The 18,917-nt window shown below is 38.8% G+C and overlaps 1 protein-coding gene and 1 long non-coding RNA gene across 2 annotated transcripts in view; one reads left to right on the top strand and one right to left on the bottom strand.

Annotated features, from left to right (window-relative positions):
• The window catches only part of grin1a (glutamate receptor, ionotropic, N-methyl D-aspartate 1a), a 28,013-nt gene that overhangs the window by 865 nt on the left and 8,231 nt on the right, over window positions 1-18,917 (bottom strand). Inside the window, exons 5-23 of the mRNA XM_039687973.2 lie at window positions 18,743-18,840; window positions 17,120-17,241; window positions 15,197-15,371; window positions 14,807-14,951; window positions 14,483-14,569; window positions 14,229-14,364; window positions 13,335-13,462; window positions 13,064-13,228; window positions 12,745-12,863; window positions 12,214-12,326; window positions 11,970-12,118; window positions 11,736-11,893; window positions 11,126-11,287; window positions 10,766-10,875; window positions 10,283-10,428; window positions 9,951-10,007; window positions 7,864-7,890; window positions 7,309-7,419; window positions 600-2,917 (exon numbers count right to left, since the gene is read on the bottom strand). Of these exons, the coding sequence (XP_039543907.1) occupies window positions 2,849-2,917; window positions 7,309-7,419; window positions 7,864-7,890; window positions 9,951-10,007; window positions 10,283-10,428; window positions 10,766-10,875; window positions 11,126-11,287; window positions 11,736-11,893; window positions 11,970-12,118; window positions 12,214-12,326; window positions 12,745-12,863; window positions 13,064-13,228; window positions 13,335-13,462; window positions 14,229-14,364; window positions 14,483-14,569; window positions 14,807-14,951; window positions 15,197-15,371; window positions 17,120-17,241; window positions 18,743-18,840 (2,277 nt within the window). The 3' untranslated portion in view covers window positions 600-2,848. The remainder of the gene's footprint in view (window positions 1-599; window positions 2,918-7,308; window positions 7,420-7,863; window positions 7,891-9,950; window positions 10,008-10,282; window positions 10,429-10,765; window positions 10,876-11,125; window positions 11,288-11,735; window positions 11,894-11,969; window positions 12,119-12,213; window positions 12,327-12,744; window positions 12,864-13,063; window positions 13,229-13,334; window positions 13,463-14,228; window positions 14,365-14,482; window positions 14,570-14,806; window positions 14,952-15,196; window positions 15,372-17,119; window positions 17,242-18,742; window positions 18,841-18,917) is intronic.
• LOC148970789 (uncharacterized) lies at window positions 15,365-18,756 on the top strand. The gene is made up of 3 exons (XR_016147569.1): window positions 15,365-15,682; window positions 15,799-15,899; window positions 18,667-18,756. It is a non-coding gene; the product is annotated as an uncharacterized LOC148970789 (long non-coding RNA).

Genomic DNA, 18,917 nt, shown 5'->3' with positions numbered 1-18,917 from the left:
AGCAACGCACTAAAACATATAGCAACTACGTAGCAATGCCATGGCAACCCGCAATGTGAGTTTTTCACAAACCAGTGCCACTCCCATTTTTCTCAATAAATAAATCTAGTCTTAAGCCATAACAATTTACCACGGCATTCACGCTTTAAGAATCTTAAAGTTTGTTTAATTTGTTTTTCAGTGAACTAATTTTACGACAGTGACGAAAGCGGTGGCACTTTTATGACAACTGTCTGGCAGGCAGCATAATTTGGCAACTTCACAGCAAAAACAAAACAAAAAAGTATACGACGAACCAGCTAAAAAATAATTCCCATAGTTTTCCCATCAATAATGTTTAGTCCACTTTCACTTTTATTGTCTACGCAAGAGAAGTAGCCTACGACGTTTTTTTAGGGGAGGAAAGGGGGCTTGTTTAGGATTGGAGAATCTCTGCGTTCAGTGGAAGAAAGAGACCTCGTAAGAACAGGTAACGCTCGCCCACTTTACTGATGATAATTATACCGTTTGTTCTAGATGGTGTAAAACAGTTTAAAATCATTTCGACAGACTGAACATGTTTTAATAATTGAGCACAGCAAAGGCTTAAGCAAACTCACCAGACGTCAGTGTTTTGCAGAGGAACAGTCTTCCCCTCGCTATAGACACCGCCTCTTAAATAGACTGTCGGGCGTTTTCATCATAGGCTACTTTAATTCATATTGCGAGATAAACAAGTGACTTTTTGATCACTACCCCCTTAACGTTGACGTCTGACTAATTTATGCATCTCCACCTCTCCAGAAATGACAGTAGCTAATATTAAACTCTCTGGGAAATGGATAGTGACGTCTTTGTTTACTGAAATACTGGATCTCTAGGTATATATTAAACATGAATGGATATAATTTCTAGAGTTAATATAATATTACACTCATTATGCTCACAAAATTGAGAAGACAAATAGGCTATTTGTGGTCTGGAACTGATATGGCACAAATTTATTGGCACAGAAATGTTATTTCTGAATAACTTTTGTCAAAATGCAAACATTATGTATTCGTTCGAAGAAATATCTAAAATTAACAGAAACATGTAGCATTTATTTAAGTAAGATATATGCACAGGATATGTGTGTTGTAGCCTATGTGTGATGTGATTTATCTCTTTGTGGTTGTGTGTCATTTACAGTGTGACAGTTTCTCATAAAAACATTTCCTTATCAACATTTTCATATGACAATCTAGCAGTCCAGGCAACTTGAGCTGAATTCAAATTTCACATGCCCTGAAATCAGGTATAATTGTTCCTCTAGACTCTAGAGGAACAATTATAGAGTACAAACCACATTCATTGACCCAAGCAATGAGAAAAGAACATACTGTGCATACATCTGCCAGTTTAAAAAGGCTAAAACCTAAAGTAGAAGTTAACAGTTAGTAAACAGAGGATATCTGCAGTATGTACTATAGAAGAATTTGACATAGTTAGAAACAAATCTGTCTAAATCTCTTGATATGAAAACTATTAAAATGAGTGTTTTGTTCAAATCAAACAGCTGACAGTTACATATTTCACATTCTCAAATGTGCATTTTCATATCAAGTACGAGTATTACAATCAACATTTGGCAAATTGCATAAATTTCATATGCATTTAGCTTCTGACAGATTCACATTAAAGTGCTAGGTAAGTGATCTCTCTTACAGGGGAGTTTCCATAGGTCATAAGTAAACATTTACAGTAATCTGTCCTTATTTGTACAGCTTTCGTTGATGTTTCTCAACTCCAGAACTTGGGAACGGGCCAGTTTTGCCATCTAACCAATAGGTGTACGAAACTGCAGCACCAACGTTGAAAATAAAGGGGCACACTTGGGATTTTCTCATGTAAAAGATCTCTGGGGATGCCACACAGAGATGATTTTGCATGAGATGCCAAATGCTAGTTGGATGAAAAAACTCGGCCCCTTGATGCACCCATCAGACTGAAGATGAGAACGACTGTGTAAGAACTTTAAAGAGGAAGAACTGATTGTATTAGTTGAGTTTGAAGGAGAGTTTGCATGTGTGGCTTCAATTTTAATTATATCTCTTTTCTGTGATATGTGGAGGGGTATACAAAATATTTCTCTTGTCCCTAATCCTTGAGGGACAAATTTGCATGCATATTACATGCAGAGGGATGATAGAAATGATATGAAAGACAATGATATTTGAAACTGCACAGCTTATGTGCTTGATTGGCTGACATTTTGCTTTATAGATTATAGACAAAGAATAAAAAAACAATGAACAGAATGCAAGTAAAACAATAAAAAGTAAAGACGATAAATAGTCATGTATATGATGAATATAATTAATCTTATACGCACTACAGCTAGTTAATTCATTAAATAGCGGCCTTAGAATCGGCCTTGCGACATGAAAAGTTTTGCTTTGTTCTAAATTATACTGTACAATATTTAAACCACTAAATCAACATAGAAATAATCACTAATACTAATAAGAAATGTTTCTACATAATCATAAAGAATTTATACAGAAGAAGTTCTGGTGGATGAAATGAGGATGATAATAATGTATACTAATTTTAGCTTCAAGCTGAAAGTGTTTATGTGTTTATATGATCTGTGTGTTGGCAGCGTTCCAGTGCAGTGTCATGCCATTCCTTTCAGTCCACCATCAAGTTCCGACAGGTCCCATTGGATCTCCATAAAGGTGAAGTGGCTCAGTAGTTCTCGTTCGTGATGGATCCATTGTGCGAAACCTAGAGGAGTTGTACTACAACGCTCCCCTCAAGTTCCTTTTTGTTTTTCTCTAAAGAATGAATATGTCTTTATGTTAAACTCTCCCTCTCTCTCTCTGCCTCACACCACCGTGCTGACAGACGGGTCGGACAAGTTGAGTTGGCCCGTAATGTCTGTGGGTGGGAATTGCTGTAGAAAGAGAGAGAAGGTAGAAAACACAGGACAGAGAGCATTAGTGCGACTGTTACATTTCATTTTCCCCCAAATCCCAGAAAGATATTTCCTTCTTTACCCCTAAGGCAGCACGTAGCATGCAAATCAGAAACAAAGACTCAATTATTGAATGCTTCAGATGTCATTATAATGCGTTTTGCTAAACTTTTCCTTTAGCTCAGGACTTAAAAACATTAAAGGCTGTGTTTTACGCTTAAATATTCGGTAACACTTTATTTTGATAGTCCACTTTAGACATTCTACGAACTTTTCAACGAAGTAACTTTTCAACTACATGTCAACTAACTGTCATTGTAGTATTAGTAGACTGTCAGCTTAATATCTGCTAACAATTTATTTTGTTGGTCCCTCAACAGACATTCAACTGACTACAAGTAACTTGGCGGCTAATTCTCTTAACCCAAATCCTAACACCTAACCATAACCTAACAGTCTACTGACAGTCTACTATAATATACTAATACTTTAATGAGAGTTAGTTGACATGTACTGTAGTTGAAAAGTTACTTATAATTAGTAGAACATCTAAAGTGACTATCGAAGTAAAGTGTAACCAAATATTCTATAACCATCCAAGGGCGTTTATAAATAATTTGAAACAATGTGGGAGAAGTGGTCTTCTAGCTATCCTGCTGCCTTAGGAGGTTTTTTAGGATAATATTCAAAGAAGAGGAAGCAGGTTCTCTGCTGTGAGATGATTTTTAGGTCACCTAATAACCTTTGTGTTTGTTTATATTAGGGGTGTCACGATTCTCCAAATCCTCGATTCGATTAAGTTATCGATTCTAAGGTCACGATTCAATTCGATTCTCGATTTTAAAAAAAAATGTAAAAAATGTAAAGCGCAGATTGCTATGCAATTTTTAGACTACACATTTATGCATTATGCAATATAAATTTGTTCACAATGTACACTACACCATTGCCAAATTTAAAATATAACAAAAACAAGTAACATAACTTAATAGTATAACATTTAAAGCCCCTGAAATGACTAGAAAAAAAGTTTAGTTAATTTTGATGAACGAGATTGAACAATAGAGTCAGTAAAACGATCTGAACTTTCCATCACGGACGCGACATGGGGCGTGGCAGTATCGACGATACCATTTTTTATTTCGATTTCGATACCATTGAATTAATTTCGATCGATTTCGATTTAATATCGAAATCGTGACACCCCTAGTTTATATCAGTAGAATTGGGTCAAAAGTCAAAATGTATTTGGACACTTGTGTCTTACTAGTTAAATATATATGAATGGCATTGCATTGCATAATGTAATATAAACCAACTGACATCTGCCAACCAATGACCTTTGCCAAGCTATTTTTACAATTGCTTTTCACCCAGTTGGCACAATGTGATTTCTAGTGTACATACAATACAAGTTCCCGTCACGTTCAAACTAGCGCCCTATCAGAGTACACAAACACCGTTGTAGTTTATCTGGACATAGTTGGTTCAATTGTTTGACAACCAGAAATGATCAAAATACTTTTGTCTTCATTTCGAACAGTGTTACATTTGTTTTATTTATAATTTAAAACCTAAAAAAGCAAAATATTTGACTTTGAGTTTGTTCAGGAATAAATTCCAGGTGACTTCATGAAGTATTTTGTTGTCTACTCTAATGCAATGACATTAATACATATTTAAATTTGGCTTAAATGTCTAAATACTTTTTGGGCCACTGTATATTCATATCTATAATATATTTAATTCTCATTCAGTTGCAGTTCCTGTTTCCTCATCTTAAGCTTAGATGTGTTAGAAGGGCAACAAGCTGTTTTCTCACATGGGCATCTGCAGTGCCGGGTTGGCAAAACACTCAATGGCATGCAGGTGCCCAGTCAGAAGGCAATTTCCACAACATTTTTTTTTTTTTTGCTTTCAATTTCCATTTTTGTAAGCTATAAAATGTTTCTCAGTGAGGCTTGCCGTGTTGCAACTGCAAGGACATTTTGATTAGGCAAAGTATTTTGATCTGACCATATTATTTAATTCTAATTTATTTTTAATTTTGTTCCTTGCTGTGGCAAACTGTGAAACTGAGGCACAGAGAGCTTTTTTTGGTTAAGATATGTAAGTGACACTTTTTGCAGTCTGTTAATCAAGACTGACTAAATGTGAATGTAATATGCACATACCTAAGGAATACATTTACAAAAAAATGCATATTGATGGAAAAGCAGCAGCGAATATTTTCAGATTGCTATACATTTTAAAAAATAACAAAATTGTTCTGCAAAAACCAAGGACACATGCAATGTTTGGAGTTATGCATATAAATTATGCATTTACTAATTATAGCATGTGTCCTCTTTTATAGCTTACTGTTTTTTATTGCTATGGTATTGCCAATAATTAAGCATATAAGCTCAAAATATGATGCAACAACTCTAAAAGCTAAAGTTAAAGCAAAGGTTCTCATTGTCAAAATCATCATTGTCGTATTGCAGAATAGCGAATTCAGCAATACTTCTGATGACACCGGGAGGCTTTTTCAAAAACAAATTTCTTCCTTGGTGTTGCATCAAGAATGCCCTTAGCACGCCTTAGAGAGAATGACAGAGTTCTTGTTATGTTCACTCAGAAGGCTTGCTGTTGGCACTTCCAAATCAAGCCCACAGTGCCCCCTGGTGAGAGACAGTGAATCAGCAAAAGAGACAAAAAGTGTGTGTATCATCACTACCACAAATAAATGCAACTACTTCTACTAAGGCAACCAAAACACAGTCTCTACTTCTACGACAGATATATTGCATGCTTGCAGAGGAAGAGAGAGGCTGTGTAGCATGTACATCATGTGGGGGACGTCGACAGTTATATATCCATATACATCCACTTATATAGAAAGAGAGGCGACACTGATATCAAAAAATAAAAGGATGAATTAAACACTGTGGATGGTCACTTTGTTTTTCTCTTTTCACCTGGATTGCTGTGCCTTCTCTCCACCGTTCACCACCACCCCAACCCACTTTCCCCATTCTCTTAAACATTTAAAGAGGAAAAAATGTAACGCAATTCCTTAACAAAATGTGACAAAAATTGCAATAATTATACAAATGATAAAAGGAAAATAAAAAGGAAATACCAATTCATAGTGAAATGGATCCATTGTGTTTAGAACTGTCTCAATAACTGGAAAGGTTTAACCATGGCAGCACATTAATTTGTTCTATTTATTATTTTAAGTTTTTAAAAAATAGTAATATTAATTATTATTTAGTGATTAAATGATCATAGTTTTGTGGTTAACACTATATTCCAAATCTTCTAAAGCCACACAATCAGACTGAAATTTGAGCCATCCTTCTCTGAAAGTTTTTCATAGCTCCTAAAATCAAACTTGGCCCATCAAACCAGGTTTTATGCCATTGATATCAAACGACATTAGTTTAGCACGTCTTGTGACTTATTTATAAGATTTGGAATATAGCACATAAATAGTATTTTTTTTATCCTTTTTAAAGCTGCTATTATTGAATGGAGAAAAGCAACTTAGACATCCCTCTAAACATCTCCTCTTGTGTTCCATGGAAGAAAGAAAATCATACAGATTTGGTAAAACATGAGGGTGAGGAAATGGTGACAGAATCTTCATTTTTAAATTCTCATTCCTTGAAATAAACTTTGTTAGGACCTTAAAAGAAAATCATTGTTAATTGATGATTCCAAACTCGGAAATGGAAGTTCCGCTGTAAAAAAAAGAAATTCGTTATTCCGCATGGCATCGGTTGCTCTGATCAAACACCACAACACCAAAGCATGCCGTCGGGGAAACAAACATTGCAAGATTTGACTGTTCATGATATCAATCACGTCAGGCAGGTTTGCGGATGAGAAACACACATACGCACAACATCCCACCAAAAAAAGGTACACACGTCCACCCGCACTAACACACGCTTCCACATCCAGAGGTTGCAAAAGGGAGAGAAGCAGCCCAGAAACATCAGGAATTGTGCAGCGCCCCCTCCTCTTGGAAAAGCTCTTAGGTAAGAACTTTTTTTCCTGATTCTGACATCATTGGGTTCTAAAAACCTTTCAGCTTAATTCTTAAGGATGGCTATGCTCTTAAATCCTAACTGACAGATGGGGTCTGGATGGTGACTCGATGACTGACTGACAGACACGTGGCCGTGGCCGAGATGCCAGGAATGGAGGAATAACCAGAGAGAAATGCGGCTCTCTTGGTTTCAGACATGACATGTCATTTAAGACAGAAGAAGGAAGATACAGAGAGAGGAGTGGAAGAATAGGACGAGAGAAAGACAGACGCAGAAAGAGGAAGAGAGACCGGTCGAGTAAAAAGAGATGCCATTCCTTAACCTCCTTACCGTGTCTTTGGAGGACCTACGTCTCTTGATGCTGGAGGCCAGGTTGGTACTGATGGACCTAAAAGAGGGTTTCGTTTTTGGCTCGCTGTCTGCTCTACCACTTTTCCTATCCTAAAATAAATATATACGTAGAACAATTATTCATGTTCTTTGGCTGGTCATGCACTCATGTGCTTTAACTGCCAAAACCACATCCCTTAATTCCCTGTAGTGGTAAGCTATCTTAAACCCAACAATCTATAAATATGAAGTCAGACTTGTTTGACATAAAGAGAATTGGTAGAATGCAACAGATTTGGTTGCAAAGAGTGGCAGGAATTTCATATTCTCAAATGGTCTTCCTTGGCATCTTTTTGTGCTGTTTCAGAAATACTTGCTGTTAACAGGTCATGGTTGTAGGCACAGAAGAAGATTAGGACCTTTTTGACCCTTCCCTCCCACCGTCCAACAAAGGTGCCCCACACGGCTACTCTCTCGCCTCTACAAATGGTACTAAGGTAATGCACAAGACTGGGTGTGTTTGTGTAAGAAAAGGTCGAATTAAGGTATTCTTACATCCTGAGTCTCTACAGAGGAAGAGGGCTGCATTGGGGAGGAAAAAAGAAAAATAAATAAATATTTATCCACTTGCTTTAAAGATCATATGACTTTAAGATCCATAAGCAAAAGCAGAAGGCAGCAAAATGAGCTTGCTGAGGAAATAATGACATCAAAGCCAAGCAGTCTGTAATATCACAAAACAAAACAACACTCTTATAGGGAAGTACAGCAACCAATAAAATGGCAAGAGAGCACACTACATGAAATAATACTGATCGATACATGAATACTTATAAGAACCCTCTTTCAGCGTTATACTTGTTGAGTATAACGGAAATTCACACCACACATAAGGGACGTACTGCTTCAGGTTATCGGAGAGTTGGGATAAGTACGGTGTGAATTTCATTTAGACTCATGCAGAGGGCAGTAGGAGCAAGGGTATGGATAAAGTAAGCAAAATGTGGACAAGCATACAGTTGACTTTGGCTGAGGATCATCTTAACCTTTGTTTAGGCCCTTTTAAATGAAAATCATTCGACCCCTGCTACCAATTAAAAATCTCCCACTTTGGGACTTACCACAATGTCTTTGCGGTCTAAGAACAACTTTGCGAAACACACTGTTGTTGTGTTTCCTGCATCAGTTTTATGATTTTCACAAAGAAAATAAAGAAGAAGCAAAAAGCCCCATTTGGTTAGAGCACTGTCTATGCATTAGCATGCTGGATCAATGTAGACCGCCGGCACAGTGAGACACATACTGTGCTGCAAGCCTCGACATATTATCTCACGAGAGCACATTCACGCTTCATTTAGTTTCGTATCGTCCTTTTCTTTTTGTTTTCTCATTTTCCGGAAGGCAGTGCACTTCTGAATGGCCTCTGCTCCAAGAGACAACCATTAACCATTAAATTATGGGCAGCATGTTTTTGACATTTCTGTGCTTTTAAGATGACAACAGAACAGCCCAGTGGACAAAATCGCAAATTGGGCAGGTTATTCAGAAGTGCAGTGTGTGTGTTACACGCAGATCCCTGTATGAAGGTGCAGTACACAGAAGTGCAAATGGGGTATTTGGATATGAACATTCATATTGAAGTACACACAAAATATTATACCATTTACACACACAAGCTCTCAAAGATATCACCTTCAAAAAGTTGTGTAAATTCCTATGCAGAAAGGAATAGCTGACAATTCTTCTGTCTGATCCATACAAACTAACTTTAGTGATAGCTTAATATTAACCCTTCACTTTTATCAGGCATAGATCATGTAGACTCCAAATGTATGTTCAATGACCTTTCTGCATAAGAGCCTACATGCATGTACATACAGAGACGATTATACAGTACGTGTGAGGCAGATGACAGACATTGATAGTAAATTGACCTGTTCACAAAGACAAGAGACTGTGATCTTACCTTTCACTGCCACTGCTGTTTATTATATTGCAGCAGTTCTGACCTTTTGTCACTCTGAATAAAGAAGCAGCTTGAGGCTCTCACAGCCTCAATATACTTCTGCCCAGCCCACATCCCACTGGCCCACCCCTCACCAAATATCACAGTCTCACTGGGAAGACCTCCCAGGACTTCCCACTAGAAGACATTGGCCTTCAAAGGACACACAGGTGAGCAAGAGTTTGTAGCAGACATTTCGAATGGACTGTGTTAGACTATAGCATGGATTTGTGCTGGATAAGGCTTTTGAAATATTGGCTTCTATAATATGTTATATGCTATAAAACTCTTGCACTGTTTTTAATGGTATAGGCTGGGACGTCTATTGCTAATGATGACAATTAGCGCTCTGTCTTGTTTTCTTAATAGCGGTCTGTTCTCTTTAGTATGGCGGGATGGCGTAGGCAAGTAGTATATTTTTAATATTGTAAACATTAATTTTGCAGTCTACATTATCTTCAGCGATTTTAATTTAATCTAACCTTAAAACGCAAAGCGGTTTGAAGCATTTTAGTGGTTCATGCCATGAAAGCAGCTTCATATTTGAATGAACTAAGCATATCAGCAATTTTAAATATACTAATTCGCGTAGCAAAGAATGACGTGGCAACAAGACGGATCAGCTTGTTTTACATACTAAAGATGGAGTCCCAGCCGCACCCACAGCTTGACTCCCTGAGCTCTCCTTAGTGTCCTGTTGGTACAGATAAGAAGAAGGAGGCTGATTGAACCAGAGGTGCCTTGACAATCTTAGACCAGCCATGAAAATGGGAAAGAGGGAAGTTTTTCTTTGTTGGCCCTTTTAGAAGCCACGCAATGTAAGTAAGATTGTCCACCTTTGATTGTCCAAACTTGTGAACTAAATCCCTAGTACAAAAAGTAGTTCTTATGTAAAAGTCTGTTGGGAGGTCATTCCCTCATGTTCACCCTTCTTTTTACCGGTTGTGTTGTAGGAGAGAGCTGCCTTACCTGTAGGTTCTTCCTCCAAACGTTGACGGCCGCAAAGGCTAGCTGCATCTGCTTCCTGCGGGCGTCTTTATGGCGCTTGTATGCAATTTCGATAAAGATAAGGAAGATCCCTGCTGCAATGCCCCCAGCAACTAGCATGAAGACACCTGTGAATGAGAGGGATGAAGGAGACTGTCAGACGATTCACGGAGACACAGTACTCTCCGAATCAACCCATAGAGGAGCTGGAGGGGATGAAGCCTCTGTGTGATGGAATCCTACATGTATTGCCCATATAGTTATGGCCTGCTGCTGAAAACCATGCAAAATGGATGGATGTTAAAGGTTAATGAGTTTGTTACAAATGTGAACAACCAACATACTGTAGGTGAGCATAAAACAACAACTAAAAGCATTGGACAAAAACAGGCCCCAATACATTACCTACTGTACCTTTTTTGTCCAATCTCTTTTAGGTTTCTCTGTACCTTAAATGGGCCATACCTGCCATATTCTCAAAGGTGAGTGTGGCTGGGGCATTGCTCCTTGAGTCACACTCCTGGTATCTCACCCAGGTTTTATCTAGGTCCTCCATGAAGCCATTCTCATGGGAACTGCAAGGGGTGGTGGAGAGCAGGAAGAGAAGTTCTAAAGTTAATAAGTTGCTTTTGGGAGAAAGTACCGATAAATCCCACAAAGTAACCAAAGTAGCACAAACACTTATATGTTCAAGCACACAGAATACAGAGCAGGGATGGAAAAGGGAAATACACAGAGAGACATGGTTAAGTGTCCAATGATGAGATTTTATACAACATAAAACTATACAGAAGCATATAAAATGCTGCTTCGGCTGGGACAGACCTGAGAATAGCCAGGGACACATTCTGTTTCCAGGGGCTGTCCTTGCGCATGCCTATGCCAAAGCCCGAACGGAAAAACAGCTCTCCCGTGGTCACCAGGTCGCACTTCTGCGAGGCTTCAAACTCCAGCACCGCAGAGTCCCAGATGAAAGCATGCAGCTTGCTGTTGGGGCAGGGGGAAGGGAGGAGGACGGGAAGGGTGGGGAGTTACGGTGCAACAGTACAGTGAGAAACAACACACTCGTGCCACCCGCCCCCACCCACCCCTCTTGTGCGACTTGTGTTACCAGAAAACTAGACTGCAACCTCATAGGCAAATGAAATCCAATGCCGGACGAGTGGAGCTTTGTCCCCCATTGGATTCCCTCAATGACGTTTTTGCTGAAAACCTGAAAAAGTTGTTCTTTAGCTTATTGTTAATATATGTTATGTGTGGCACATTGCCGGGCCTCTCGTGAGAAGGGATGTGGGCCAGGGTCACAGGTTAGTGCAGAAAGTTCTGGCACTGATTTATATACCTGAGACCTACAGGCCCAGGACCCTCAAGACCGTGTGACTGATTGACTGACCGTGAGGCCAGACCTACTGGTGTCTACCCAGCAGGGACTCACTTGTCCCGAACAGCCTGGATGGCTTCAGCGGCGCTCTCATAGTTGTGCTTCTCCATGTGGCGGTACATGGTGCTCAGCTCAACTTGTCGCCGGAAGTAAATATCCACCGAACTCTGCTTCACTGTGGCATAGATGAACTTGTCTGATGGGTTCCTTAGCTGGAAAAAGTGCAAACATACTGTATACATCTTAGAAAGCTTTACTTTGGTACTTCAAGTGCTTAGAGAAACATACCCTTGGGTCATTGATGCCGGTGATGCGCTCCTCAGGCCGGTCCAACACCAGGAAGGCAGCCAGGTTGGCAGTATAAGATGCTACTATAATCATAGCAAAGCCAGCCCACACCATTCCCAAAATTCTTGCTGAAAAGCTTCGTGGGGCACCTGGACAACATGTAAGTAGTCATGTAACATATGTCAAATAAAATTGATTTGTTTAATTTAACATGACCAGAAGCAGAGTTTGACTTTCACGACACCTTCTCCGATTCCAGAGTTCAACAAGACGCCCCAGGAAAACCACATAGCTGAAGATAAGGTGAGGGCATCCTCTTCTTCTTCTTCACTGTTTACTTTAAACCTTCCAAATGGGCTGGAAAAACCATGTGAAACAGTGAACATGATCAGAAAGAAAATAGGTAAAGGAACCCAGTAGTAGTCTTGAACCAAATTTTCCAGTATTCCAATGAGAACCAATTTCTGGTTCGCTTAGCACTTGCCAGTACCAAAGAGAGAATTATAAAGCCGTGGAAGCAAAACAAAGTGTCAGAGAGAAGACAGAAAGAGAGGGAAAAGAGAACAGGCTCACAGAGTGCAGCCACTCAACTTCCATGGCGACACTAACAATGAAATGTGTTCAGCACTCTTATGTACTGTTGAGACATCCTGAAACAAAGGTGCTACACGATCCCAATGAGTAAAACAAACTACCTAAAAAGACAGAACAAACACACACACACACTCACACAGCACCCAGCTAGCAACACTCTCAACCCAATGTCTTGTTGTACCTGAACCGGTCTAGTAGGTAAAGCATCACCGCCACCACATGTACCGACAGACCCACCAGTAGCCACAGTGTGCTCTGAAATGGCTGCATGAACGAGTCCAGTGTACTACGAGGAATTTCCTGAAACACACATTGCATGGTCACTTACATACATTTAGGGCACATTCCATTCACTCAATACCTGCTCGGTAGGTGCCAGCACTACTGTAACGAGACTAGCAAATGGTGACTAGCAATGCTGCTATTTTCAACAGTGTTATACTGACGATCTGTAATGAAAACACAGGTAGAGTGTGGTAGTTTGAGTAGTTTAATTGTACCTTTTTCACAAGGATAGTCAGTCCCTGGTATTTGAAAGGCTTGGAGAATTCTATGTACTGGGCTCGTTCGTTGTTGATTGTCAAGGGAGCAACAATCATATCAGCAAGGCCACCCAGGAGCTCACCCATCATGCCGTTCCATTCCTTCTTGTTACTGTTATTTACCTATGACACGAATGATAAATAGAAAGCAAAATTATTAGATTTAGTGTGAATTTTTAATATGATAATCAGGTTGCTTATACTTGATAAAATAGAAAAGTATGCTTACTCTTTCCTGTGTTCCAAATTTTCCATCTGCCACCAGGTGTACTTCATAGGTGAAGTTCATGGTCATTGCCAATTTGATCAGAAGGTCAACGCAAAATCCGTAGCAACATTGGGGAACAATTGGGCGTCCTGTAACCAAACCAGAAAAAGTGAAATGTCATTCCATCTGATAAAGTTACGTGAGGAAATTCTATATTTTGAAAGCCCACCACTCTTACTCCACTCACCCCAATGCACTTGGTTATTCAGAGATTGTCTTTCTCTTTTAGATAGCAGTGCTCTCAACTGTTAGACAGCATTGAGGTCTGATCAATTCCATTTCCAAATACAGCCTTCGCTCTGCTACTCAGTCAGTCATAGATTGTTTTGCAATTATAACTGAATAAAATATTAACAAGCTTTGCGAATAAATTTGTTCAATTCATCTATGGTACTGGCTGAATTAAAGTGAAGTAGCTGCAACTAGCCATACATAGACCATAGCCAGATGGGAGCATCAGCATCTAAAAGAAGTACAATCCTTCCATACTGACTTTCACACTTTACCTGTAGCTTATCTAGGCTGCAACACAAGGCATACCCACAGCTTTTACTATACGCAAAGCAGAATGCTACGATGGAAGCCCAAGCAACACACAAACATTGTTTGCAAACATCCAGCACATGCACACACATTTTGCATCAAGCAAAAATAGTCACACACTCACACGCACGCACAAATCGCCTTTCAAACAGACTTCCACACAAACTCACATGCCCACAGTCAAGTCACACTTGCTACATTCATACATATATAAATACCTGCTGCATATATATGTATGTATGTACAGTATGTATCTCCAGACGGCGGATGTAGAAAAGCACAGTGACAATATAAACGTCCCTGATGGGTTACCTGGGATGGTCTCATTTGGTCCTGTGCAGATCACCTTTTTAATTAAGACTCCATTAGGTGTGTACTCTTCCTTGCAGGTCCCCTCCAGCGTAGTTGGCTTCACATACACAAAGGGTTCCTGATGAATGGTCACTATCTGCAAAAGATGAATGTGATTGTATTCAGTTTTCCAATATGAAACATATATCAAGGATTCAGGTAATTTTCTGAGTCTTGGCCCTAATTTGTTTTGCACGTCCTTTTTTCCTTCGTACCTTTAATCGAGTAGACATCTGGAATCCTCTCGGCCTCTCTGTTTCACCTCCAGGCCAAATGATCTTCCTCTGCTTATTCATCACCACCTAATGAAAATAGTTATAGTTGATAATTAACAGGTTTATAGTCATAGTCAATCCTCTAATCTGAAATAATTTGCCTATATAGATTCCAAAAGTGCCATTACAGAGTTGGCTTCAGGAGGTATGGCTTGAAATTCTGTATTTTTAAAAATGTATTTTTGTATGTGTCACAGAAACTAATGCATGATTCATGACCCATGTCATGAAATTATAAATTAAACACTGAAGGAAGACTTGTACTTGTGTTCCATTGTAAATGCCGACTTGAATCAGTCTGCTCTTCTGGTAGTTGAGAATGCTGTAATGAGCGTATTTTCTGTCTCCGTCGTCATTGAACTCAACGCGTCCTGTTAGGCCCTCTGGATACTTAGAAGACATCAATACCCTGTGGAGTTCAGCCAGAATTGACATGTGAGTAACTTTTTGTATATGGATGTGATACATGAATTGCATAGATGAAATATCATGTGATGTGACAGCGCATTAGATCACATTGAACATCTGCTTGTGGTTGTCAAAACCCATCAAAGAATGAGGCGGATGCCCCCTCGAGCCGGACATCGAGGGAAATAACAACAAATCATAGAAAATTGAATAAACAGGATCTTTTTGATCTTAAGTAGAGCTGACCTTTTAAAGAGTGGCCCGGTCTTCCAGATGTTTGTATTGCCCACGCAGCCCTTCGGAGGTTCTGTGATGTTCTCTTTCTCAAAGAGCTCTTGGATTGACTGGGCTACGACGGCAACAGCATCGCTGATGTGTGCCGACTCATTCTTGCCGTTGATGAGCTGGAGGCCGATCAGCCCTATGTGTTGACGTCAAAAATGAAGCAGTGAGCTGCTCACCCGTGACATTTATGAACCCTTTCCAATGCAAAAAAACCCATAGGGTCGCCCTTTGTGCCAGCATGGGTAAATGACTCTCAAATCAGATGTCAAATCATGTTTTGTCAAATTCTTTCCACTGGTAGATTCAGCCAATTAGAGTCAGCATGTAAAATTAATAGTTTTTTCCTTTGTAGGTATGTTACTTGAGACATTTTGCCCAAAATGCAAGCTTTGACCCTTGAGGTTGGATTTAATGAACTAAGCCCACTCGACCACCTACTCCCAAATGGTAAGTCCTGTCCAATTAGTGAGGCACTAACACACAGTGATTGATGAAATATATTAGAATTAAGGCATTCTTCATATATAAATCCAACTTCAGCTGAGTTTTTGTTGTTGGAGCAGGGTTTGAAAGATCCAGTTCTGGAAGAGATCTCCAAAAGTTTACTGTGAAGAAGACTCAACAAGTGTGGACAAAGACAGGAAAAACACTGCCAGGGTAAAAGGTGAGCAAGTGTATTGGGAGAAACAACGACAGTAGTGTGAACTGGTGCTCTTCGTGTGGCGGTCGAAAATTCGTTTTTTAAATTTATTATTTAAGTGAAATGAATCTGGCCTACTATATTTTAGTTTGATAAGGTTTTTTATTTCATATTTTGTATTTATAGCAGATTTTATGGTAATATGTTTCATTTATGCTGTAGTTATTATCCATTTGTTTACTTTTTATTCCGACTTAAACTGTCATAAATCTTGAATGTTTTGGAGCACAGACTTAAGTTTGGTCGTTTTTTAAAGATGACACATGACAGATTATTGTTAAAGTGAAAAAAGGTTTAAAAAGTGAACTTAAACGAAGTTATAGAATTTTACATTTATTGTTATAAAAAATGCAATTTAAAATTTTTGTATGAAATATATATTTTATCAAAACACATTTACTCAGAATTAAAAATCAAGTTGTGTTCCAAATTTGAGGTTGATATCTCAAAAAATTAGCTTTCAGTAAGATTTTGTTTGGGCGCAATACCAGAAGTTTCCACTAGATAAAATTAGTTTTCCATAGATTTCAGGTATTTTGTATGTTTATTTCAGATTTACCTTTTTTTATGTTTATGATTTTTTTGTGTTCACTAGCAGCAAATGCCAAAACCTTTAACATTACGATAAAGTATAAAATAAAATAAAACATGTCCGATAAAAAATGTCAGAAGAGCACCAGAGGGTTAAAAAAGACGTTACTTGTGCAGTGCCTGGGACATAAAAGGCCATTTATAGCTTACCAATACCAGAAACACGTCAAAGGTACCCTTTATAAATTCTTGAAAGCCAGACTATTAATATAATAAACATTACACATTTTCATTTTCAGCAAATGAAAAAAAAACAACTTAATGACAATAACATCATTTTGGTAAGTTCTTAATTAAATCTCTAGAGGTCACCATAAGTACATGGAGTAATTGTAACTAATCTTGCCAGTGAACCAGAGAATTCAACCGTTATGGTGTAAACTACAGTGACTCGTTTAAAACCTTTAAACACATAAAGTGCTTAAATGTTTAAACGGTTAATTTGTATACAAACACACGTACACACACTAACATTCACAACTCGCTTCATCAATAAAACATCTCTAGTCAAAGGTAAAAGAACAACTGAGACAACTGGCTTCTTTTCCTCTGCTCCCGTCTCAGTTATACTGAGGCGGGTGTACAGTACGTACCATCAGGGGCCTCGCTCAAAGCTTTACCGGACATCTCACGCTCCCCGACCAGCCATACATAGCCTGAGCCTGTCATGTTCAGGAAGCGCGCTGTTTTGTACACGGCGGCTGCATCTTCCTCACTAAAGGCAGATAGACAGGTTTACAACCGCTGACAGAAATATGAGAAGCTCACTGAAGTATGAAATTGCTTTGTGAACCCATTGTTTACACTTTTCAGTATTATTTATTTCAAAGTTTTCTAAGGCTTACCCTGCTGAAAAGACCAGCTGGGTAGAATTGTTTTTGTGCTGGTCTTGCAGGAGGCCCAAGCAAAACCTGCAAAACCTATCGCCGACATGGATTTTCTGATAAAGTCTTGCTAGTTAAGCTAGTTAGGTTCAGTACAAGTCAAGCTCAAAAGCATTTGTGGCTTGTTGATTTGAAAAAAAATCAAGGATAGAGTGAGGCACAGGCAAAGGAAGTAAAAGGGCCAATTTGTTAGTACTCCTCTTAATTTTATAAAAGCACATACTTGTACATTAACTCATCTATTAAATCTTGTGTAATCATATTATTTTAGCCATAAGTAGGTCATTTTTTTGGCCGTTTTAGGCAAATTTTTAAAAAATAATGTAAAAAAGCAGAATTATTTAATTTATTAATTAATTTTTTGAATTAGCTTTTATTTTTTTTAGCTCAGTTTTCATATTAATTTTTAAGCTTTGTATTTATTTCTAGCTAGTAATTTTAGTGTTTCAAATAACTAACCTATTTCAGTTAGTTGCCATTTCTAATCTTCATTTACTTTCATCTCATATTTATATTTTATTTCAGCTATGAACAAAAATGTTTTTAATAGTTTCAGTTAATTATAAACCCCCTACAATGAAGTTGTAAAATTGAATATAACTTGACACAGAAAGGGTAGAGGTTAGGACCATTGGAAGCCACAAATTCTGTACATTTAACATTTGAGCCCGTTCACATCCCAAAGCGCCATATAGGACGCTTTTGCAAAAGCGTAAATATCCAACGCACATGGCACCCTTTAACGTGAAATGAGACGCAGATATATTTGGGAAGAAGGCGCCCCCTAGTGGTCTAACCCTTACCCAACACCATACCTAAACTTAACCATTAACCGAAGCGTCTCATTAGACGTTAAAGGGTGCCATGTGCGTTGGATATTTACGCTTTTGCAAAAGCGTCCTATATGGCGCTTTGGGATGAGAACGCGTTGAACATTTAGCTGACACTTTTATCCAACGCGACTTACAATTGCTATATATGTCAGAGGTCGCACGCCTCTGGAGCAACTAGAGGTTAAGTGTCTTGCTCAGAGACACATTGGTGTCTCACAGTGGATTCGAATCTGGGTCTCTCACACCAAAGGCATGTGTCTTATCCACTGAGCCATCACCACAACTTGGCTTGTATTGAACCTAGAACGTTCCCTTCAGAAACGCAAGCAACCAAAACATATGCTGGTCTATTCAGCAGGGTGAAAAGAATAAAAGAATAATAAGTATGTGGATGACTCATTCTAAATCATTACTCTTTTGCAGGTAATTATACAGTGAAGAGCGATCTGCAGAGATTTTGGCGGGCTGCTGAGATAACATCATGCGGTAACCCTCTTACCTGGCTGAGAGAATGATCACTCGAGCCTCCAGCTCTTTGGCCTCCAGGAGCAGAGCAGTTAAGTTAGTCTCTTGGTTGAACTGAAGCACTTTCTCGGCCTGAGATTGGGGTACACAATCAGTCAAATAGGCTATTTACTTCCATAACTGAACCATGCTGCCTCATTTAGCACTTT

The sequence above is a fragment of the Pimephales promelas genome, chromosome 19, assembly GCF_988280905.1.
Source record: "Pimephales promelas chromosome 19, fPimPro1.hap1.1, whole genome shotgun sequence".
NCBI classification, from domain to species: domain Eukaryota; kingdom Metazoa; phylum Chordata; class Actinopteri; order Cypriniformes; family Leuciscidae; genus Pimephales; species Pimephales promelas.
Note: the sequence above shows the minus strand (reverse complement) of the source record. Positions and strands in the feature narration are given on the sequence as shown.